Consider the following 20,574-nt stretch of genomic DNA (forward strand, 5'->3'; position numbering starts at 1 on the left):
CTCCTTGGAGGCAGGACTCCTCACGCTCTTCCCCTGCTCCAGCGTGGGGTCCCTCCCACAGGAGACAGTCCTCCATGAACTTCTCCAATGTAGGTCGTTCCCACAGGCTACAGTTCTTCATGAACTGCTCCAGCGTGGGTCCCTTCCACAGTGTGCAGTCCTTCAGGCACAGACTGCTCCAGTGTGGCTCCCCTGCAGGGTCACAAGTCCTGCCAGAAAACCTGCTCCAGCGTGGGCTCCTCTTTCCACGGGGCCACAGGTCCTGCCAGGAGCCTGCTCCAGCGCCAGTTTCCCATGGGGTCACAGCCTCCTTTGGGCACCCACCTGCTCCAGCGTGGGGGCCTCCACGGGCTGCAGGTGGATATCTGCTCCACCATGGACCTTCATGGGCTGCAGGGAGACAGCCTGCCTCACCATGGTCTTCCCCATGGGCTGCAGGGGAATCTCTGCTCTGGTGCCTGGAGCACCTCCTCCCCCTCCTTCTTCACTGACCTGGGTGTCTGCAGGGTTGTTTCTCCCAAATGTTCTCACTCCTTTTTCTGGCTGCAATTGCCGTGCAGTTTTTTTCCCCCCTTCTTAAATATGTTATCCCCCCAGAGGCGCTACCACTGTCACTGATGGGCTTTGCCTTGGCCAGCGGCAAGTCTTTTTGGAGATGGCTGGCATTGGCTCTGTTGGACATGGGGGAAGCTGCCAGCAGCTTCTCACAGAAGCCACCCCTGTAGCCCCCTGGCTACCAAAACCTTGCCATGCAAACCCTGTACAGGCATATTGCATTTCTGGTACTGCATCATGCCTTTCAGTCTGCTGCAAAGGACTTAGCAGTATGTCTGAGCATATCAAGGAAATGTGTAAAGAAGTATGGTAAGGGCTTGATTTTTTCATTCTTCAGCCCTAATACTGGGCTGGTTTGGACAATATTTATAGCATTCTGCAGCTCTTGATCATCCTGGGATGCATGTCGAACAAGAAATCCTTCTTGTCAGCTCAAGTTTGAGTTTATACGGTTGTTCCTAGGCTCTTTTTCTCTCCTCAGTGAAACACCAGAATGTAAAATCTGATTAAAAAGTGGTTACAACTTAGCTGTAAGAAAGTTTTGAAGCCCTATAGAAGCCATGCTGTATAACAGTGTATATGCTTCTAGTTTTATATGTTAGATTTAATCTTCTGTTTTTGTTCAGATGATTGAGATGAAGTATGCTTTTCTTGAATTTTTTTTGCCTCAAGAATTGTTTTCTGTCAAGTTAAAGTTGGTATTTCTCCTTGATGATCGTTACTAGAAACTTTTTTTTCCTAGCATGAAAAAGCTGCTATTGTGACTAGAAGTCTTTGTTAATGAGCATTAGGGTTTTGGCTAGTTATAGAAATTAAAGATAGGCTGCAGAATGAAGATTGCAATTTTTTAGAATAAATTGTGATATATTTAAGTGGAAGTATTTTTATTACAAAAGGAGTCTTGTTAGTGATGTAACTGCATTAAGTCTTCCCCAGCCAAGCAAGCTGATCTTACTTGCTCTGGTATTTCTCCTCAAACAGCCTGGTGTTAAATTAACACCAGTGATAGTAACTTGCCTTGGTGTATGTTAGTCACTATGTTGGCAAGGGATAGATAGAGCATCTGTGCCAGTAAATTTTGAGAATTTATTTACTGTTGCAGGCTTTCCTAAAGAATCTGTGTGACTCTTTCTGTAAGATGATTGACTACGTTTATCTGACCGTAGCTGCTGTTATTGATTGTCTTTTGGATACAATTGTTTTCTCTTCCAATTTGCATCTAGTGCATGAGTTGTCTTTTTAGAGGCATGAGTGAGGATGGGTGGAAAAATCTATTATGATAGGGCTTTATTTAAGATAGTATCAAAAACCTGATTTGGAAGTGGCTGAAACATTTTGACTCTTCTCCCCCCATCAGTGTGACGAATTATTATTAGGTGTGGGCATGGTTGGAATCAACAAAGAGATAAGGATTTTCCTAAGCATTGCTTTTAAAGCATATGTTCAGATTTTTGTAAGTCTTAGTGCGCAAAACCAGATAGCTTCTTTCTTTTTCTGCTCTGTCCCCCAGATCAGAAGTTTTTGGTAATAAAAATGTTGCACTTGGTATTAAGTTTAACTAAATCCAGGGCAGAAGCTAGGGGATATTCATATTCTGATCTCTGAAGGGATGAACAATGAAAACTTAGCAGTCTTGTGACTCTGCAGGGCTTTGCGAATCAGCTGATACCTGCAGTGGACTTAATGCTTGATCATTTTTCTGTCACAGTAATGTAATCCCACGTCCCTGACCAACCCAGTGAACAGCATGATGATGATGATACTAGTTTGAGTGCTTGTTGAAACACTACTGTTTTTTCCCCTTGCAAACAGATATTATTTGTGGCCTTGGGGGACCTGCATTTTCATGCTGTGGAAAAAAGACATCAGCAAGAACACTTTGTAATTCCATGCTTATTAGCAACTTGTTTTCAGCAGATGGGAGAAAGTCCTGTGTTGGTTTTTTTTACCTGTTAGAATTTAAAATTTGGTCCAGGACATGCAATTTCAGGCTATTAAAATCTGAGATGCTAAAATGCCTTTGAAAAATTCATAATTTTAAATTTAAGCTCACTTTAAGAGTATGTTAACTATAAGTTTTATGAATTAAATATGGATATGAAAGCTGGTCATAGCTTCCTTGTGACTGAAAAAAGACTTGCCTTCTACATGGATAATCACTCTTATAAAACCCTTTTTCTTGTTATTTAGTTTCTTGTCCTGAATTTCAGAAGACTGAGTAGCTTGTCATTTCCAGGAGACCAAATGTGATGAAGTACAGCAATGACAAGAATTGTGATTGATATGCTGCCCAGCCCACAGTTTGGGAGAAATCTCTGAATTCCCAGTAAAAAGTGTGTAGTTTAGACATTTTTTCTGAAGAACAGAGCTGATTTTGAGTACCCCTGTATAATTGATACGTGCATGGCTCAGCTCTAAAGTTTTTATTCTTCCAGGATTTTTCTGACTGAAAAGAACTTCAGATACAGTTTTGTGTGAGTTCTTTCAGCGTTTGTGAAAAGAATTGGGCTTGCTCAAGGAATGGCTTTGTCTTTATAAGTGGTTTCTGGTGGTCTTCCAGTTCCTGCCCCTCTGGCTTGGAGCAGATTGACAACATTGTCCTGGTTTTGGCTGGGATAGAGTTAATTGTCTTCTTAGTAGCTGGTACAGTGCAATGTTTTGAGTTTAGTATGAGAAGAATGTTGATAACACTGATGTTTTCAGTTGTTGCCAAGTAGTGTTTAGACTAAAGTCAAGGCTTTTTCAGCTTCTCATGCCCAGCTAGCGAGAAAGCTGGAGGGGCACAAGAAGTTGGCACAGGACACAGCCAGGGCACCTGACCCAAACTGGACAACGGGGTATTCCATATCATGTGATGTCCCATCTAGTATAGGAACTGCCGGGAGTTGGGGTGGGGGGAATCGCCTCTTGGGGACTAGCTGGGTGTTGGTTGGCACGTGGTGAGCAATTGCACAGTGCATCATTTGTACATTCCAATCCTTTTATTACTACTGTTGTCATTTTATTAGTGTTATCATTATCATTATTAGTTTCTTTTCCATTGTATTAAACTGTTCTTATCTCAACCTACGAGTTTTACTTCTCATCCCCATTTTCTCCCCCATTCCACTGGGTGGTGGGGGAGTGAGTGAGCGGCTGCGTGGTGCTTAGTTGCTGGCTGGGGTTAAACCGTGACCAACATGCTGAAAGAGGTCAAGTGAAGAAGCTTAGAGAAACTTTGTATTACAGCGCTTTCTAAATGATTTCTACAAAATTCATCCCAGAAGTCTTTGTTTTGTAATTAATCCTTTTTTTTTGGTAATGCGAGTGATGTTAATTAATATCACTTCAGTGTTAGTATACAATACTCTAGAAGAATGTAGGCATTTTGTGAATACTTTATACTCTTCTGAATCAGTAGAAAAGCCTTTTTTCTTAACTGAAAAAAGGTTTCTTTTACTGATGAAGCGTTACTGAAAATTCACAGTAGTGGCAGACATTGTGTCCACATATCTTTATAGCTTAAAATACCTATTGAGTAGTAACATAATAAGCATATGCCTTTCAAAAGTTTAATTTGTGTTTACATTTTTTTTTAGAATAAAGCATTCCTACTAATATTACTAGGAGGAATTTCTTTTAAAAACCTTGATCAATATCATTTGTTCAGTTGTGCCTCAATGACTTGGTTATCTGACAAAACACTGCATGAAGTTACTAGAATTATCCTGAATCACTCTTGAATCAAGGATTTTCAAATGTGATTTCTGTACTTGCTTCCTCCAATTTAAAATGAAAGACTCTACTACTTAAAATTATTTGGTGCTAAATGGAGTGAAGTAATAATTCAAGATAAAGGCTAAGGAGGAGCAGACAGGCTCTCATTAGTGGATATGTACCTCTGCCTTGGAGATGAGACTCATCCTGGAAGTCTTGATTAAAAGTTTTTCCTTCTTGCTACAGCATGAAGAGTTCCCGAGGGACTGTAAGGGCATGGTAGGCAAGAGGGGAGAAGGAGATGACAAGCGTTTTGTTAAGAGTTTGGTTTACCTTATGGTGTAATGATGCTAGTTAGATTTAGCAAGTTTGGGCCTTAAAGAATAGGGGGTAGCAGTGGGGCCTTAAAACTCTGTTTATGTTTGGATCTCGTCACAGAAAAGTAATTAGAAAAACATTATTTATAAGATTGGTGCACCGCTTTTGTTTTTCTTTGAAGTACATGTTAACCAACTCGTGTCTTCTACCTGTGTTCTTACTTTGTGAAATGCCGATAGTTAGCAAGGTTCACGGGTATCTGATTTGTTTTTCAGAACTTTGCCAAGAATATTTTTGCAATTCTTCAATCAGTAAAAGCCAGAGAAGAAGGCCGAGCACCTGAACAAAGACCTGCACCAAATACAGCACCAACGGTAGGAGCAGCACTTTGGTGTCACAGCCTTTAGATTCAAAAGTGACAGTAGGCTGTCTTGCTATTATTAAATACAAAATTTGTTTTGGTTTAGTTCCAATGAATGCACAACTTTCAAGCATAACTTTATAGACACTCTTTGACTTGACTCTTTAAATACCAATAAATGTAGCTTGAATATAATAGTTTAATTTGTTTGGCATGTTCTTGTTACTTAGAAATTAAATTGCTAGTGCCAGCTTCTGCATCTACCAAACACTAGCGACATCCTGCATCTCTTTGCAAAAAATGTATTAGATGAGACTATTGCCATTTCAAACAAAATGTTTTGCTGTTTTTCTGACAGGGTAGAAAATGTTTAAGAATCTGGAATGTGACTCATGAGTGGGAACAGCTTGAACTAGGTTTCTTTTGCCTGTAACAAATCAGGAGGACAGACTTAGAGCTTTATTGTTTAAGTTTATCTAGGTATTATTCAGGATTTGTTTTGTATTGTGGTGTTTACTATTGAGTTCTATTAAATCTAATATATTCTTGAACTCAGTGGCAGTCTGCTATAAAAGCTGTTTAATTATACTTGGATTTGGTTTTGTTGCTACTGCATTTAACAAAGAACTAAATTTAAATAGCAAGATGAAGTCTGACATTTAATTATTTGCTTCATGTTTAATTCTGTAATTTGTGCATGGGACTATTCAAATGTCCCATTTAGAATAGTTGTGAATATGTAACTAAGCCATACACAAAAAAGATTGAACTGGTATTTAGTGTGCCTCTAGATTGGTGCTTTTTTAAACTTTTTTTCCCAGAATGCCTTTTTTTCTACTGAAGTTGTTTTTATTCTATAGGTTTAGCAGAATTTTAGCTTAATCAGGCTGGCAAGGAACATTTTGTGTGTGTGTGGCTGAAGGCTTAATTATGAGTTGTCAGTTGACAGTTGTTTTTTTTTTACCCCTCCCCACTAGTTCTTGAGATACTACAAAAACTCAGTGGTTTCATAAAACTTACAGGTTTTAGCTAATGTACATTGTTACTGCTACTTTAGTTTTGCCTCAGGTTGTTGTCATGGCTTTCAGTATGTATTTCTAAACTCTGTTTCTCTAAGATTGTAAGTAGCTGTTGAAGGGAAATGTACCAGAAGTTTTCTAATGCATTGAAACTCCTGCAAAAGCGAACTAATTTTATACTCTTGAGCAGTTCCATATAATACTTTGACATTCAAAAATCATCAAATACCTTTTAGTATATTTTACAAATCTTACTTAACCTGTTTTAGGATCCCACTTTACGAAATAAGCAACCTATTCCAGCTGCCTACAACAGATATGATCAGGAAAGATTCAAAGGCAAAGAGGGTAAGTTGATTTTAATGCTGCTTCTAAAAGGGGAAAAAAAAAAACCCCAAAACAACTGGGAAATGAAACCGATGAGTTATAGTTCGGGTTAGGGGATTTTCTGTGCTGTTGCTTTTCATACCTAAGAAAAGGTCAAAAAAAAGCTGTAACTGTGCCTAAGTAATAAAGTCTAAAAATACTATTTATTAGAAATTATTTCTATGTCTCAGGAAGCAAACTGAAAGCTTAAAACCAGAACTTCTTGGTGGTGGGGGGAGAATAAGTTATTTGTTTGGGTAAGGTCATATGCAATTAATAAAAAAGTAGAACTGCAAATATGACTGTCCGGTGCATAAAATGAAATAGATTGCCTGTCCTCAAACAATCAACAAGTACTTTGAAAGTTGCTTCTAGTAATTACAAGTAAATGTTATTAGCTTGTTAGGTCTCTTTAAATTACAAAACAAATTGGTAGCAGCAGTGCTAAATATGAGCTCCTTTCTAGAGAGAAGATGGAAATAATCTACAATATTTAAGAATTCTCACTTATTTTAAAACAGGGTGGAAGGTTGAACTTGAGTGTTGATTTGTTTTTCTAACTCAAAATTTTTCTTCTGTCCCCCTTGCTTTTATTTATCTTCTGCTCTAGTACAAGTTCTGGCTATTTCATGTTTGTGTCTTCTTGTGGTTTTATTTTGCAAGTCTTGTGTTCATTGTGATTGGATGTTTTTGTGTTTCTTGCAGAGGGCAAGGCAAATATTGTTATACTTCAGAGTTGCCACTTCCTTCGAGTTCTCAAACAAAATGATTCTCTTCTTTAATGAAACTTCCTATGCATGCTTCTAAGGGCTTTCTTTTCTGACTGCAAGAACTCACATGCTGCTAAATGCCATTTTAAAGTTTAGCTGAGCAGTTCAGCTTGCGTCTTTTAGAGTATTTGGCTTTGTCCAAGTTAGTACCAATTTTTGTTCAGGGAAACAGTGACATTCATATGCAGTGTATGTGAATTCTCAGATTTTGTGGAAGTGCTGTACTGTAGCTGTGTTCAATTTTATATTGAAATGACATGATTGTTTTTGCTATATAAATAAATAGTAAGCAAAAGTATATTAGAGTAGTAATTGGATATTCAGTTTTGATTGTAACTGGAGAAAGAAAAGCATAGAATATAACACCATGGAGAATTTCATGCTGTAAGAAATTTGTGAAGGTTATGTTTTCCCATGTACCTCATACTGGATAATGCACAAGAATTTTAGAATCTAATTGTAGCCGTCTCTGAAGTTATTTAAAAAAAAAAGATTTGTAGATATGCACTTACATGTGAATACATCCTTCAGGTTTATGGGGTTTTTTGTGTGTGTGAAACTTACTACAGAAAATTTGGTCAGATATTCTATTATATTCTCTTGAAGTCTGTTCCCTGCTGGCCTCAATATACTTTTATTTCAGTGCAGTGGTTTTTATTTACTACTACTCATTGACAATTGCACGGGGGTGGCAGGAGAAAAAAGCTGAAGCAGGATATTTGCTAGCTTTTTTAGCATTGAAAAATAGTCTACAAATAACATCCATGAAGAATTAATTGTTATAATTACAGCCAACGGAATTTGGGAGAGAAAGGAAGGGAAAAAATACAAATCATACCAAAACCAACCCTTCTGTGAATATTTTTACTAGTACTTCTTCAGTTTGCTTCTGATACATGAGTCTTGAAGATTTAAAATGTTATTTGCCAAGTAGTTTTACTACTATTTCCTATTAAGAGTTAAAAATACTAAATACGTATCCTGAACAATATGAAATAAAAGGTGGAGAAAGAAATTAATGGACAAGTGTAACAGTTCAACTGTACCAAAGCATTTAATTCATTGTGGACTCTTTTACAACAAGAAACTTAGGTAAAGGAATGGTCTGTGTCCTTCTAGGTGACAAGTTACATAGTTCTAGTAAGCAATCCATGTAGACAAGATCTGTACTAAACAGGTGAATATATTTTATGCCTTTAATGCATGTGTGTGGTTCAAGAGGGAATAAAAAATAACAGGTTTTGCATGGCAGGAAAAAGAACCCAGAAAAGTTTGAGTAGCTCACCAGTGCTGGTTTAGTGTAGAAATTTCTGAGCAGAAATCAAAGATGACTTAAATGATTGCTGGGGTGGGGGTTGGGGGGGGAGAGTGCAATTTCTGCCTTTAATTAATAAAGATGAAAAATCCATTTTTATGTGATATGATTCTGAGAATGTGGTCTTGGTGTTTCCATCAGTGCTGAAATGGAGTGGACTGAACTGCAGCTCTTGTTGCAGTTGAAAGGTTCTTTTGTGATGTGGTTATGAAATGCCTGAAATAGTCATATTCTACCTGGGTAGTTGTTATTACAAATCTGCATCTTTCTAGGACATGTTTATGTGTCTTAACTTACACAGTTTATTATATTTGGTTTAGTCACATATGGAGTTAATTTTGTATTTTAGTTTTCTAGGTGTATTTAAAGAAATAGGTGGTTTAAGAATAGCACTGGTGTAATACCAAGTTAGATATGTGTAGGCTAGCACTGGAAGTACAAATTAGGTGTTTGAAAGAATGTATTTCAAATACAAGATTGACTTATGAAAGGTATTGATACAGCATTTATGGAAATTACGTAGAATTAGCAATTAATGTCTGGATTTCTTGAGAGTACCTAGAGATATTAGAGATCTTCCTCAGCTACAAATTAACTTTAGAAAACAGCAGATGATCTTCTGAGGTATTCTATTATAACTTTAAAATATTAGTCTAACTGAAACTTACAGTGTGGGTAGTTTATAAAAGACATAATTAAGTATTAATGTTTTCCTATGCCATTTAGCACTAGTAATGTGATTTGCTTAAAACTGAACTAACTATATGTATCACTTGCAACCATATCACAAGTGAACTCATTCCTTAAAGGATCTTTAATTTAGTTGCCCTCAAAATTGAATTGTGGCCCCAAATAGTGCAGAAGTGAGATTGCAAGCAGAAATAGTCATCAATAAAAGTAAAATAAGGCACTTTTTGTTCCTTAAAGACTGGGTTTTTTACAGTTAATCTAGTAAGAATTTGGAATTATGTGTTTATGGAAAGCTTGCAGTACTGGGGATTTTGGGAAAGAATTCTTAAGGAAAAGAAGGATGATTATTATACCTCAAACTCAAAATAACTTGCAGTCTTTATACCATTGTGTCCATGTTTATTAGTAATGGAGGATAACAACTGAGGTGAAGTTGAACCCTTTAGACTTGTGTCACTCTGAAGGGGTTCCACATCTTACCCTATATGATGACTGTGTATGTGGTTGGCCAGAGATGTGGAAGGGAGGATGGTATGATGCGTGTAACAATGTGCGTATTAGTGATTTTGGCTGAACATTGAAACAAAACCAAGAGAGGCTATGTCTCTAACCTTTTGTCTTTGTGTCTCATCTGTTTGCTCTTTCTTCAGAGGTATTGAAACTACAGGAAGGATTCACAGTAGTACCCTCTTAGCTGCATCATGATTACAGCTTATTGTTTATCGGCAGTTTCATGTAATACTACAGTATTCGTGAAGATTTAAAGTTTAGGCAGCATGGAGGTGAACTGTTTTTTCTTTGAATATTTGTGTGGTTTAATACAGAATTTTTCCATTAACAGTCTTGTTCTTAGCATAAACAGTTCAAAGCTTATAGAACTCAGATCGTGCATCTTGTTTTAAAATTCCTAAATTTACTAAGTAAACTGCTGAGTTGCAGCCAAACTTCTCTGCTTCTTGTGATGGATTGTTATTTCTGATGCGGTTTATCAGGATGCCTCTCTGGTTGGCTTACATGAAATTTTCATGCCAGATGGGACAGGCTTTGCTGCTAGAATGGTTTCAATTGCTTTAATAGTAAATGTGAGGGAGTTGGTAATTGTAAAGTACTATTCTTGAAGAGCAAATGAACAGTTACACTTGCAGTCAACAGAACTGCTTATGCAGCCCTGAGTCAGTAGTTGGTAGCTTTCTCTCAAATGAGTGTTTTGTTACTGCAGCTTTGGTTAGGCAGGAGAGAGAAATCTTTCCTTTGGTTCTTAAATTTCTGTGAATTATGCCATAGGAAATGTATTAGAATGTCTCTTGCAGTAGGACTCGTATGTTCTAGGTATTTCCACAGTGGAAGAACATGTTACTTGGCAGTGCAGCTGTCATGCTGAACTGCTCAAACAGTTTTGAGGTGAGGAGGTGAACTCCCTGTAATTATTTGCCTTGATTGCTGTTTCCTTCCTGTTGGTTTTGTTTCCTTCATGCTGGCAGTAATGGTATCATCTCTTCAACAACATGGAGCTCCATTCTGTGCTAAACTTTCTCTATTTTTCTTTTGTAGTTTTATTCCTTTCCTTCATATTACTGCACTTAGCTATTTTTTTTTTACACTTATTAATGTAATTTATTAATGTGCATCTTTACTAGTGGTATTTTATTCATGCCACAGACCATCTTGTTCAAACTACTAAGTCTGTCGTACCTTCTTGAGCAACATAATTTTTAAATCCTTTTTAGGATTTTTAAAAAATCCTGTGCCCAAATGTCATTTGACGCCTAGGAAGGTATCTCATGTCCTCTCCTGTGTGCCTCAGTGTTTGATATATACAAACATATTTATTGATGTATATGGTTTGCAGTACAGCCTGTGGTATACCAAAACTTTGAGCTGATGTGTTTGGTTCTATAGGACATTCTAGGTACTAAACTGTTTTGGATGCTATACCTTGTTTTTTCCCCAGTTTCTTGAGTGGCTTTACCCGAGATCCTCCTTTTCACATGCTTGTTTCTTCGGTAATTTCAGCGTGTGAAATAGTTCTGGGATGATAATCTTGAAGATTTAAGATTATTGTGACCCATTGAGTGCATCTCTCAGATGACAAAGCAAAGTTTCTCTGTGCTGCTCCAAGTGTTAGGTCTTTAAGGTGTGTTCCAGGACCATTGTTCTTGTTTGCCTGCTATTGTTGTTGTCAAGGTTTCAACACAGCAGAAGCCAATTGTTATTAAAAAACCCCAACAACTTTTACTTCTATTTAGTGTAAATTGGAAAGGCTCTTGCTGTACAGCTGTGTGATTGCAGTCCATGATGGTGAAAAGACTATTGTTTACCACATCCAAGTGTTTCCTTCAGGAAAGCTTGCCGTTGACTTCCTGCTATTGTCATTTTATGTTTGAATTATTCTTGTAATCATATGGGATTTTCAAACATAGCTGTAGTTTTTCAGCAGTACGCCTAGCTTTCAATCAGTTGTGTTAAGCCTAGGCAACAGGGGACTATGAAGTTTTTAAGCTTGAGGTAACTCTGGACCATAATTTTTTTTTTTCTGTCCTATGCATCGTTAAGAAAGTTTCTTTATAAACTATCTCTCATTATAAGTACTTTCTTTTAAATTGTGTGATTTCTATTTACACAAGGAGAATATGAGAACTGGTAGCAGGAGATCCACAGTTCTGAAACTTGACTGCCTTGTTAGACTTTTATTTATTTTGTTCATTTTTAAGGTTATAGGATTCTGCTTTTTTTTTCTAGCAGAGAATATGTGTGAGAGATTTACATTTGGAAAGAGATTGTGGTCTATCTCTAACTTCTGGCTTGGTGTGACCAAGTAGTTTGATAATTTTCAGTGCTGTGCATTCACTTCAGTGCTAGAAAATACACAGATTCATACTGTAATTTTTTTTATTAGTACTGTGAGAAACTTTGAAGAACTTTGTGCTAATTACTTGTAAGATTCTTACTGAACTGTTACATATGAACTGTGCAGAGAATTTTGTAAACTAATTAGTGTAGCTTGGAAATTTAGGTGTGAAACTTTTAACTTGTTATGGTGTAGTACTGAAAAGGAGTGTTCAGTAAATGTAGAATGAAATTTGGTGTCAGTGATTTAATTACCATGGGTGTGAAGTGGGATAGTGAATCATTTCCAGGCTGTCTGCAGAGCTGTTGCTATCTGGGGTTTGAAGAGTATACAGCTGAAAAAAGAAGTGGTTATTCAATCTTATTCATCCACAATTCAAAGGAAGTCTTTAACTTGAGCTCTTCAGTGTTTCAGAGACATGCTCCTTTGTTCTGTTTTTGTTTGCCTGGAATTCCTTCCAGAAATTCAGGTTAATTTGAGTCTTTTTAAAGCTATTATTCTTTTGGTAATGTATCAGTGCTCAAGTTTGCACCTGGATTGGATGGCTAGAACTGCAGCAGGTGCAGAATCAAAATGCAGAGTGACCTAAACGGATGTAGGGCAGTGGGCTTTAAGCAAATGGAAGGCAATTTGAACATTAATATTTATATGCAAGGAAATGGAGCATATGCCCAAATGGTGATGGAGAATATAATCAGTCCAATAAGCTGATGCGTTAGGGTGCGTATTTTCATTTCCAGGTCTTAATTCTTTTAAATGAGAGAGGGCACTCTGATTCATGGTGATGCTAGAAAGGTAACTAGTTATGAACCACACTGGAAAAGTGTATGATTCTTTTGACAGTCTTTGGGTCATTGCAGTGTGAAATCGTGATTGTAAGACGTGCAATGAATGGAGAAGAAAAGATAGTCTTAATGTTAACTGGATGGTATTTTATGTTTCTGAAGCATTAGAATTGGTTATTCAGTACTAGGTATTGCGTTTAGTCTCTCAAGAAGTAGTTTTTAAGGTGTTTGTTGATGTCTGTGTTTTTTAACAAAGCTTATATGTTTATAAAACTGATTATATTTGGAAAACAGAAAAAGTTGCAATACAGTTCATTGCAATACATTAATGTTGGACTTTGCTTGCATTCTTTACTTAATGTTAGACCTGTGTTTAAAGTATTTAATATGGACTGCTTTTTGCCCAAGGGAAACGTGTATGATAACTTTGTTTAATTTTATTGAAAAATCCTGGTATATCGAAGACTCAAGCAAGTGGTGGTTTTTTTAACAGTTGTTCTGCATCTAATTCCAAGTTTAAAAATAAGGGTCCAAAGTCTTGCCATCACCATACTTTTATTTAAAGGGCTCTTTTCTTCTTAAACGCCCTTTTCTTAGTAGATGGCTTGTAATTTTAACTGCTTCCTCTATTATCATCAGTGAAGCTGTGATTTTGAAACTGGAGTTGCAAACTGTATCTTGACCAGGCATCAATATTTATCTCTGTGCTGGTGCATGACTCAGCAGCACAGGTTCGAGCTGGTTTGGGAGGGAGGGGAGAAACATATTGCTTTTGCATGTTTAGTCAGAGGGTATGGTACAGCATTTATGCTGATGTATGCTGGGAGCATGTCCCCTGGTGCTCCAGGTTGCTCTGTATTCTGCTTCTCTTTACTGTGGCCTGTGGTTCCTCTTGTATCCCAGGTCTGCTTTTGAGCAGCTGTCTCAGGGTCAGCCACTGCCCTCAGAGAATGCTCTGAGAGAAGTGCATCTCTGCTTTCTAGCCTGGTCCTTGAATGTCTTTTACAACCAGCTGCATTAACCTGGCTAACACCCTCAGCAATTTTTGAAGTGGGAATGTGGCTACAACTGTGGAGTCCCCGACTTGGAAGCATTTGTTTTCTGCTTTGCACAGCCTGTATACAGTGGGAGGAGCTGAAGGTACTGCTGTATGTGGCCAAGTGTACAAACTGTTGAGACCTTATAAAAAGGCACAAAAGTGCAAGTGGCAGGGCTCTCGCTTGTAGCAGTGTTTATTTCTGTAAGAAAAGTGAGTGGCTGACTGGTAGAGTATCACATGGGAAATGTGAGAGGATCAGGTCAAAAAAGCTATATTCTGAGAAAAGAGTGTCCGTGCAGTTACCAGTTACAGGAGGGTTGCTGCAGTTATCTGGAAGCTGGCAATGCTTAACTGTCATTCACTGGTTGCTTGACAGTTTGAGGCAGGAAATTTGAGAGCTGGTGGGCAGTTTTGGAAGTGGTTTCTTCTACTTGTCCCACCCTACCAGCAGGTAGCAGCTCCCGGGGTCTGCAGTAGACCTTGTAGTGGCTGCAGTAACTGTTTGCAGGAATGTAAGTGGGTACCTATGTTCTACTTTGACTATTTAGCATCTCTTAGATTTACATTCATAAGGAAAAGTACTATGCCATTATTTAGAGATTACCGGAACTGTTTTATTTACTACCTGAGTAGCTGTTAAATAGCATTGGAAGGCCTAAGTAGCTGCTGAAGATGTTCAGCAGGCAAGAGTGCCCACTCTAATGCTTGAGGCAACAGGTGGCTTTTTAGGATCCTACTTGTTTGCTCCTCCTGCTTGGAGGAAGGGTCAGCACAAGGCTGGGAGCAGGAAGCTGGTAAGAGCCAGAGCTCTGGTTAGAGGCTTTTGTGGCTTATTAAATGAACCAGGACAGATTTTGAGACTTGGGGAGATTTTTGCAAAAGATGAAACCACTGGTGGTTAAGCAGAGGCTTTTTCCCTGCCAGGTGCCTCTCTCCCCTTTGATTTACTTTCTAACTGTGCTGCTAGCTCTGTGGGCCTTTATTCCATTTGCAATGCTGATGGAGACTTGGTTTAGGGTTTTTTAATTAATTGAGAAGGAATGCAAAGTTTTACTAGAGGAAAAAGTAGAAAAAGAGTCCAGTGGAAAGAAAGAAATGAAATGGGGAACAAACATGTAACACGTAGAACTAATTCTAGAACCATGATTTGTGCTGGGAGGAAAGAAACCTTGGCAGGCCAGGTACAATGGGGGGTGTTGCTTTGCTGGCCTTGTTAAGGGGTATCTGTATTCTTTGGAGTTTGGGAGGAACATCTGGTTGAAGTACTTGGAAATTCTCCATGTCATAGGCAAGAGGAACCCATAATAGGTCAGTCTGGGAAGGGGAAAGGTTCCTCTGTTGGTAACCTTCTGAAAATCGCAAACAACTGTCAGCCTAGATTATATGTCTCTGATTTATGTCACTTCAGGTCAGCAAAAGCATGTCTTCAATTTAGGCGATCTCTATCAAGTATTCTGCAAGGCTCCAGGCACCACCTGAAAAATTAATATGCACCTTGCCCAGAAACAGTGACCTATATAGTCACAGCAAAAACTGTTATCCATGGAAGTGTTGGTTGGATGCAACTTTACCATCTTTAACTTGAGTTCAGCTGTATGAACCCTGAGCTGACTAATGCATGATTACATCTTTGGGTTGGGGGGAAAGGTGGTATGGCAGTATCAATTTATAAAGGGAAGCTAGGCTTCTTTTTCTTCTTTTAGTAGAAAAGACTGCATTCACGTCTCTTCCAAGACCAAACCGAGTCTCCATTCATGTACCTGCATTTTGCATTCTCAGAATCAACTCCGTGTAGTTCAGAAATGCTCAGTCCAGCAGAAGGAGAGGGATGGCCTTGAGAAGCCAAGATGAAGAAGGGCTGGAACTGAGGTGGCTTTGTGTAAAACAAAACGTGGTCAGTAACACTAGGCCTCTCCACTTGGTAGTTGATGGTAGGTGTGGTAGCATAATCAAGGGGACAAGGGGGGAAAAGTAAAGCCAAAAACGGTGTTCAGAAAGTAGCTACCTATCTCTCTGGTGAGAGTAGTATGATCAGTTTTCAACTCTTGTGTATCTTTTCCAGGCACTGGAGAGTTATTAAATCTGGGATACTTTTCTGCCTCATTTCCTACAAGTGTCTGATAATCTTCCGCATCTAAGGAAGAAAGGATGAGCAACCACAGATGCTTCCCAGAGCATCTGCATTGTTTTCAAGGTTGTCTGGGTTTCAATTTAAGTTAATTTACTTATGATAAGAGTAAGAAGCTTTAACAGTCTTGAAAATATAATATTTTTCTTGGAGTTTTTGTAGGTTCAGGTGTGAGCATTACTTTGATTCTGCATTATTTTTGGTCTATTAAGTTTTTGTGCTGATGCACTATATGAAGGTGGTGTAATAAATGGCAAAAATCTTCCAATTCCAAAGAGCTGTTTCTGTACAGTATCAGTTACCTTTAACCAAGTCTAGCTGAAATAGCCTGAAAGTTGCTTAGGTGTAGACAAATGCTTACTTATCATGGTTTAACTGCTGATTATCATGCCATTTTAAGTATGAATTAATTGGGTGGTTGGTTGATGGGGTCAGTTGACCGTAGATGTATGAGGCTAGGGAATATACAAAAGGAAAAAGGTTTTCTTGCAAATCCTGGTGGCAGTATTCAGGAGCTGACTTTGGTCTTAGACAGCTGAGAATAGGACGACAGAGAAGGAGTATTCAAAAGCAAATAGGCTAGTGGAAGCAGGTTTAATTGCTGAGCACTTGCAGGCTTCTGGCACTTACTCAGCATGAATTCAGTCTGATTAAAACCACTAAAAAAAAACCCCAACCAACCAAACCCAAACCAGCCCTTTTTATCACCTTTACTCTGGTAGTGTGAATTTATGCAGATTCTATTCCCTGTATCATATGACAATGACATTGTTGCTCTTCTGCACTCCAGAAGTGAATTTATCTTGTTAAGTGGCCAAGGTTTTATAGTCAGCATTTCTTATTACGTGTATTTTTCCATTAATACAAGTTGAATATGTTGCGTTATAATGCACTCTGGGAATATGAGGCACCTCTCCATATTGTAGTGAAGAGAATTTCTGAGACTACCTGCATGTTGTAACGTATTATCACAAAGATTTAAATTTATATCCTTTCTCTGGAGTGGTTTGAATGATTCCGTACAGCAGGAAAAGCCTACTCTGGTTACAGAAATCAGAAATACCAAATGAACATCTGTCTAAAGAAAATACAGATTTCCTAATTACTAACCAGGCTTTGTATTGTGAACAGAACCTAAACCACTACCAATAGCAAGATGCGTTCTTTGCAAAAATAATTTCAAAGGTATTTCCAGCGTTGTCTATTTAGACATGACATCCTTCTGTCCATAATGATTTACAAGAGCCTTTTGTCCATTGCAGAAACGGAAGGCTTTAAAATTGATACCATGGGCACCTATCATGGAATGACTCTGAAGTCTGTAACGGTAAGCTAAAAGCCTTTTCTTTAAATATGTTTTCTAGAAATGATACTGTACATATATATATGTCAGCCTGGCCTAGGCTCTAGAAGGTCACTTTGGTTGACTAACAGAATTGATGAAAATTCTTCTCTGTGAAAAGATAAAAATGTTTTGATTTGGTCTGCACATTTTAGAGATCTTTCCTTAAGGGATTTGTCTGCAGTAAAAAGGTGTGCTGGGGAGGCTTTGCTGGCAGGTTGTTCTTGTGGAGGTGCAGCCTTTTTGTGCTTGAGTCTACTAAGATACCCAGATTTTTGCTAGCCTTACGTATGTCTGTGAAGGACATCTTTCATAATCATAAGTGATAAAACTATACTCTCAGAACTGAAGTAATAAAACTAAGGTTTTGGAGTATTGCTCTGTTTACTACTCTGCATTTAATAATCATAAACTTGTTCAGTGGTGGAAGAATTTGACCTCTGCATAACTGTTGAAGCTCATAGTGAGATGAGCTTCTTTTGTATGACTTTATAATTCTGTCAGTGGGAATTGCTATGTATGCAGATGAGAGAGAGACCCTCAAACAGATTTCCTTTTTCTGGCCAATGTTTCTCTGCTTTTGTGGAAGTGGGTTGAATGCTGTCAAACAAATGCTGTTTTGATCTGCTGGTAAGTAGGACAGATGCTACAAAACTAACGTAGAGCCCTCATCAAGGTTTTTGCCATCTGCATACCTATATAAATCTGATGAATAGACAGCACTAAACACTCTCTTAAATCCATGTACTACTTCCACTTTGCACTCCTAATTTGAACATAAAATAGTATCTTAAATGTAAATTTCTTAATAACGTTCAGAGCTTTTTCTTGTTTGATGAAAGTTCTTGCCCAAGTCTTTCATTCCCAATCTTCTCTGGACTTCAAATACTTAAAAAAAAAAAAAAAAAAAAAAAAAAAAAGACAGGTAGAATATTTTAAAGAATGAATCTACTTAGTGCTAAACAGTGCTGTTTCTAGATTAATTCAGGAATTGATTAGGTGAAGGAAGAAAATAACCCATTATGTCCAAAGATTTGTTCTTGAACCTTGCATGAATTTAGGCCTGCTTTATGAGGGATCAAGCAGTAGTGTTGTTATACTAAACCCAGGTTTCTATGGTATAATTTATCTGTTTCAAGTGGTAGTGACTTGAAATGACTTAGTAAATAAGCTTTGTCTTAATTGCCCTGTGGGGAGGAAAAAGAAAAAAAGGACGGGGGAAAAAAAAAAGGGAAGATTAAAGTAAAGTAGAAATGTTGAGGTGTTTTACGTGTGTCAGTATAAAAACTGTAAAAGTGAAGGGATGCGCAGTAACTCTAAAAATTACATATTTTTTTAAGTTCATTAAAGAGATAAAGTTTTTAATTCTAGGAATCCTTGCTCATGTATTCAGTATACTACCTCGAATTTTGAGGTAGTTATTAAACTGTCCTTTCTGATTTCTTGCATTAAGAAAGAAAATATAACTGTGTCCTGGTTTCAGCTGGGATAGAGTTAACTGTCTTGCTAGTAGCTGGGACAGTGCTATGTTTTAAGTTCAGTATGTGAAGAATGTTGATAACACTGATGGTTTCAGTTGTTGCTAAGTAGTGTTTAGACTAGAGTCAAGGCTTTTTCAGCTTCTCATGCCCAGCCAGCGAGAAAGCTGGAGGGGCACAAGAAGTTGGCACAGGACACAGCCAGGGCAGCTGACCCAAACTGGACAACGGGGTATTCCATACCATGTGACGTCCCATGTAATATAGGAACTGGGGGCTGGGGGCGGGGGATTGCCACTTGGGGACTAGCTGGGTGTCGGTCGCAATTGCCCTGCGCATCATTTGTAAATTCCAATCCTTTTATTATTGCTGTTGTCATTTCATTAGTGTTATCGTTATTACTTTCTTCTTTTCTGTTGTATTAAACTGTTCTTATCTCAACCCATGAGTTTTACTTCTTTTCCCGATTTTCTCCCCCATCCCACTGGATGGGGGGGAAGTGAGTGAGCGGCTGCGTGGTGCTTAGTTGCTGGCTGGAGTTAAACCACAACAGTCCATTTTGGCGCCCAACGTGGGGCACGAAGGGTTGAGATAATGACAAACCTGACTAGAGCTTGTTAAAATAAATTTGTTATAAGCATTCATTATATTGGTCTAATAGTCGCTGGTCATTATGTTGATTTATGTGTTCTTAGAGTAGTTGCTCTGGTTTTTAAAGTTCTGTTATGTATCACCTCGCTTGCTGTACGTGGTTCCTCTTCTGCTGCTTATCATCCGTGGGAGGTGGATTAAGGTTTTCGCTTTGATGTATTGTATAACACTGGTTTATGGTATGATAAAGTCATCGGCTGTGGGATTAATCCGGTATTTGCACTCAGCATTGTCACCTTTATACTGCGGAAGCCATCTGTGGGAAACTATTAATAATTATACCATTTACCTTTCCTCCTTGGAAAACCAGTCTATGGGTGGGGTACCTTTCTTCCCCTCTCCTTTCTCCTTCAGTCCAACTACAATGGAGTTTGAGAATTTTGAAAAATTTGAATACTCTTGGGATGTTGAGACCAGCACGGTCCTAGCCCTACTGCTAGGAATTAGCATGGTCCTGAATGTGGTTCAGCTCTCGTTTAAGGTTAAACAACTGTTTAATCAGATCACCCAGAGATCTGCCCTGAGGCTGGATAATTATGAGTGGCAGGGTGTGTGAGGTCGTATGGGCAAGCACCTAGAAAAGTGGGCACCTCCAGTGTTTTGGAAATGCACCCCTGAACAAGTGCAGAATCCAGAAGAACTAGTGAAATATTTGGAAAAGGTATGCTGTCACCCCGGCAGCTCCAGAGAGATACAAATCACTGCAACCTGCTGGGGCCTGGCCCATGCCTATCGAGCCCTGTTCGACACCACTCAGTACCCTCAAGGGGAAGAGAAGGTCTCTGGACCTAACAACAAAATGATGAGCACTGTGGTCACACAAACCTTGGCAATGGGCGCTGTGGCTCCTCCAGCCCCGGTGACAAGCATTGCGGCCACCCAGACCTTGGCGACAGGCACCATGACCCCTCCAGCCCTGGTGATGAGCACTGTGGCTACCCAAACCTCAGTGACAGACACTGCGGTTATTGGATAATTGCTAGTAGATCTTTTTCTAACATAAACTAGAGTTTTTTGAAATAAGTATTTAAGAAGTATTGCATGACTGTATATCAAGCATCATCTGATGTCATGCGAAATATTAAAATTCCATCTGTCATTTGGTGTTTTTCTAAGAAAAACTTGTAAGGGATTTTTTGAGCCTTATTTTTCCAGATTATTGAAAAGATGCCCGAATGTTTAGCTCATTCATAAATTGTGATAACATACTGAT

The 20,574-nt window shown here is 38.5% G+C and overlaps 1 protein-coding gene across 2 annotated transcripts in view; it reads left to right on the forward strand.

Annotated features, from left to right (window-relative positions):
* The window catches only part of CDC73 (cell division cycle 73), a 116,460-nt gene that overhangs the window by 23,210 nt on the left and 72,676 nt on the right, over positions 1–20,574 (forward strand). For both annotated transcript variants that reach the window (XM_010568014.1, XM_010568013.1), the window contains 3 exons: positions 4,845–4,943; positions 6,219–6,297; positions 17,153–17,217. In XM_010568014.1, coding sequence (XP_010566316.1) covers positions 4,845–4,943; positions 6,219–6,297; positions 17,153–17,217 — 243 coding nt within the window. The remainder of the gene's footprint in view (positions 1–4,844; positions 4,944–6,218; positions 6,298–17,152; positions 17,218–20,574) is intronic.

This window comes from Haliaeetus leucocephalus, unplaced genomic scaffold (assembly GCF_000737465.1).
Source record: "Haliaeetus leucocephalus isolate CR32 unplaced genomic scaffold, Haliaeetus_leucocephalus-4.0 Scaffold235, whole genome shotgun sequence".
NCBI lineage: Eukaryota > Metazoa > Chordata > Aves > Accipitriformes > Accipitridae > Haliaeetus > Haliaeetus leucocephalus.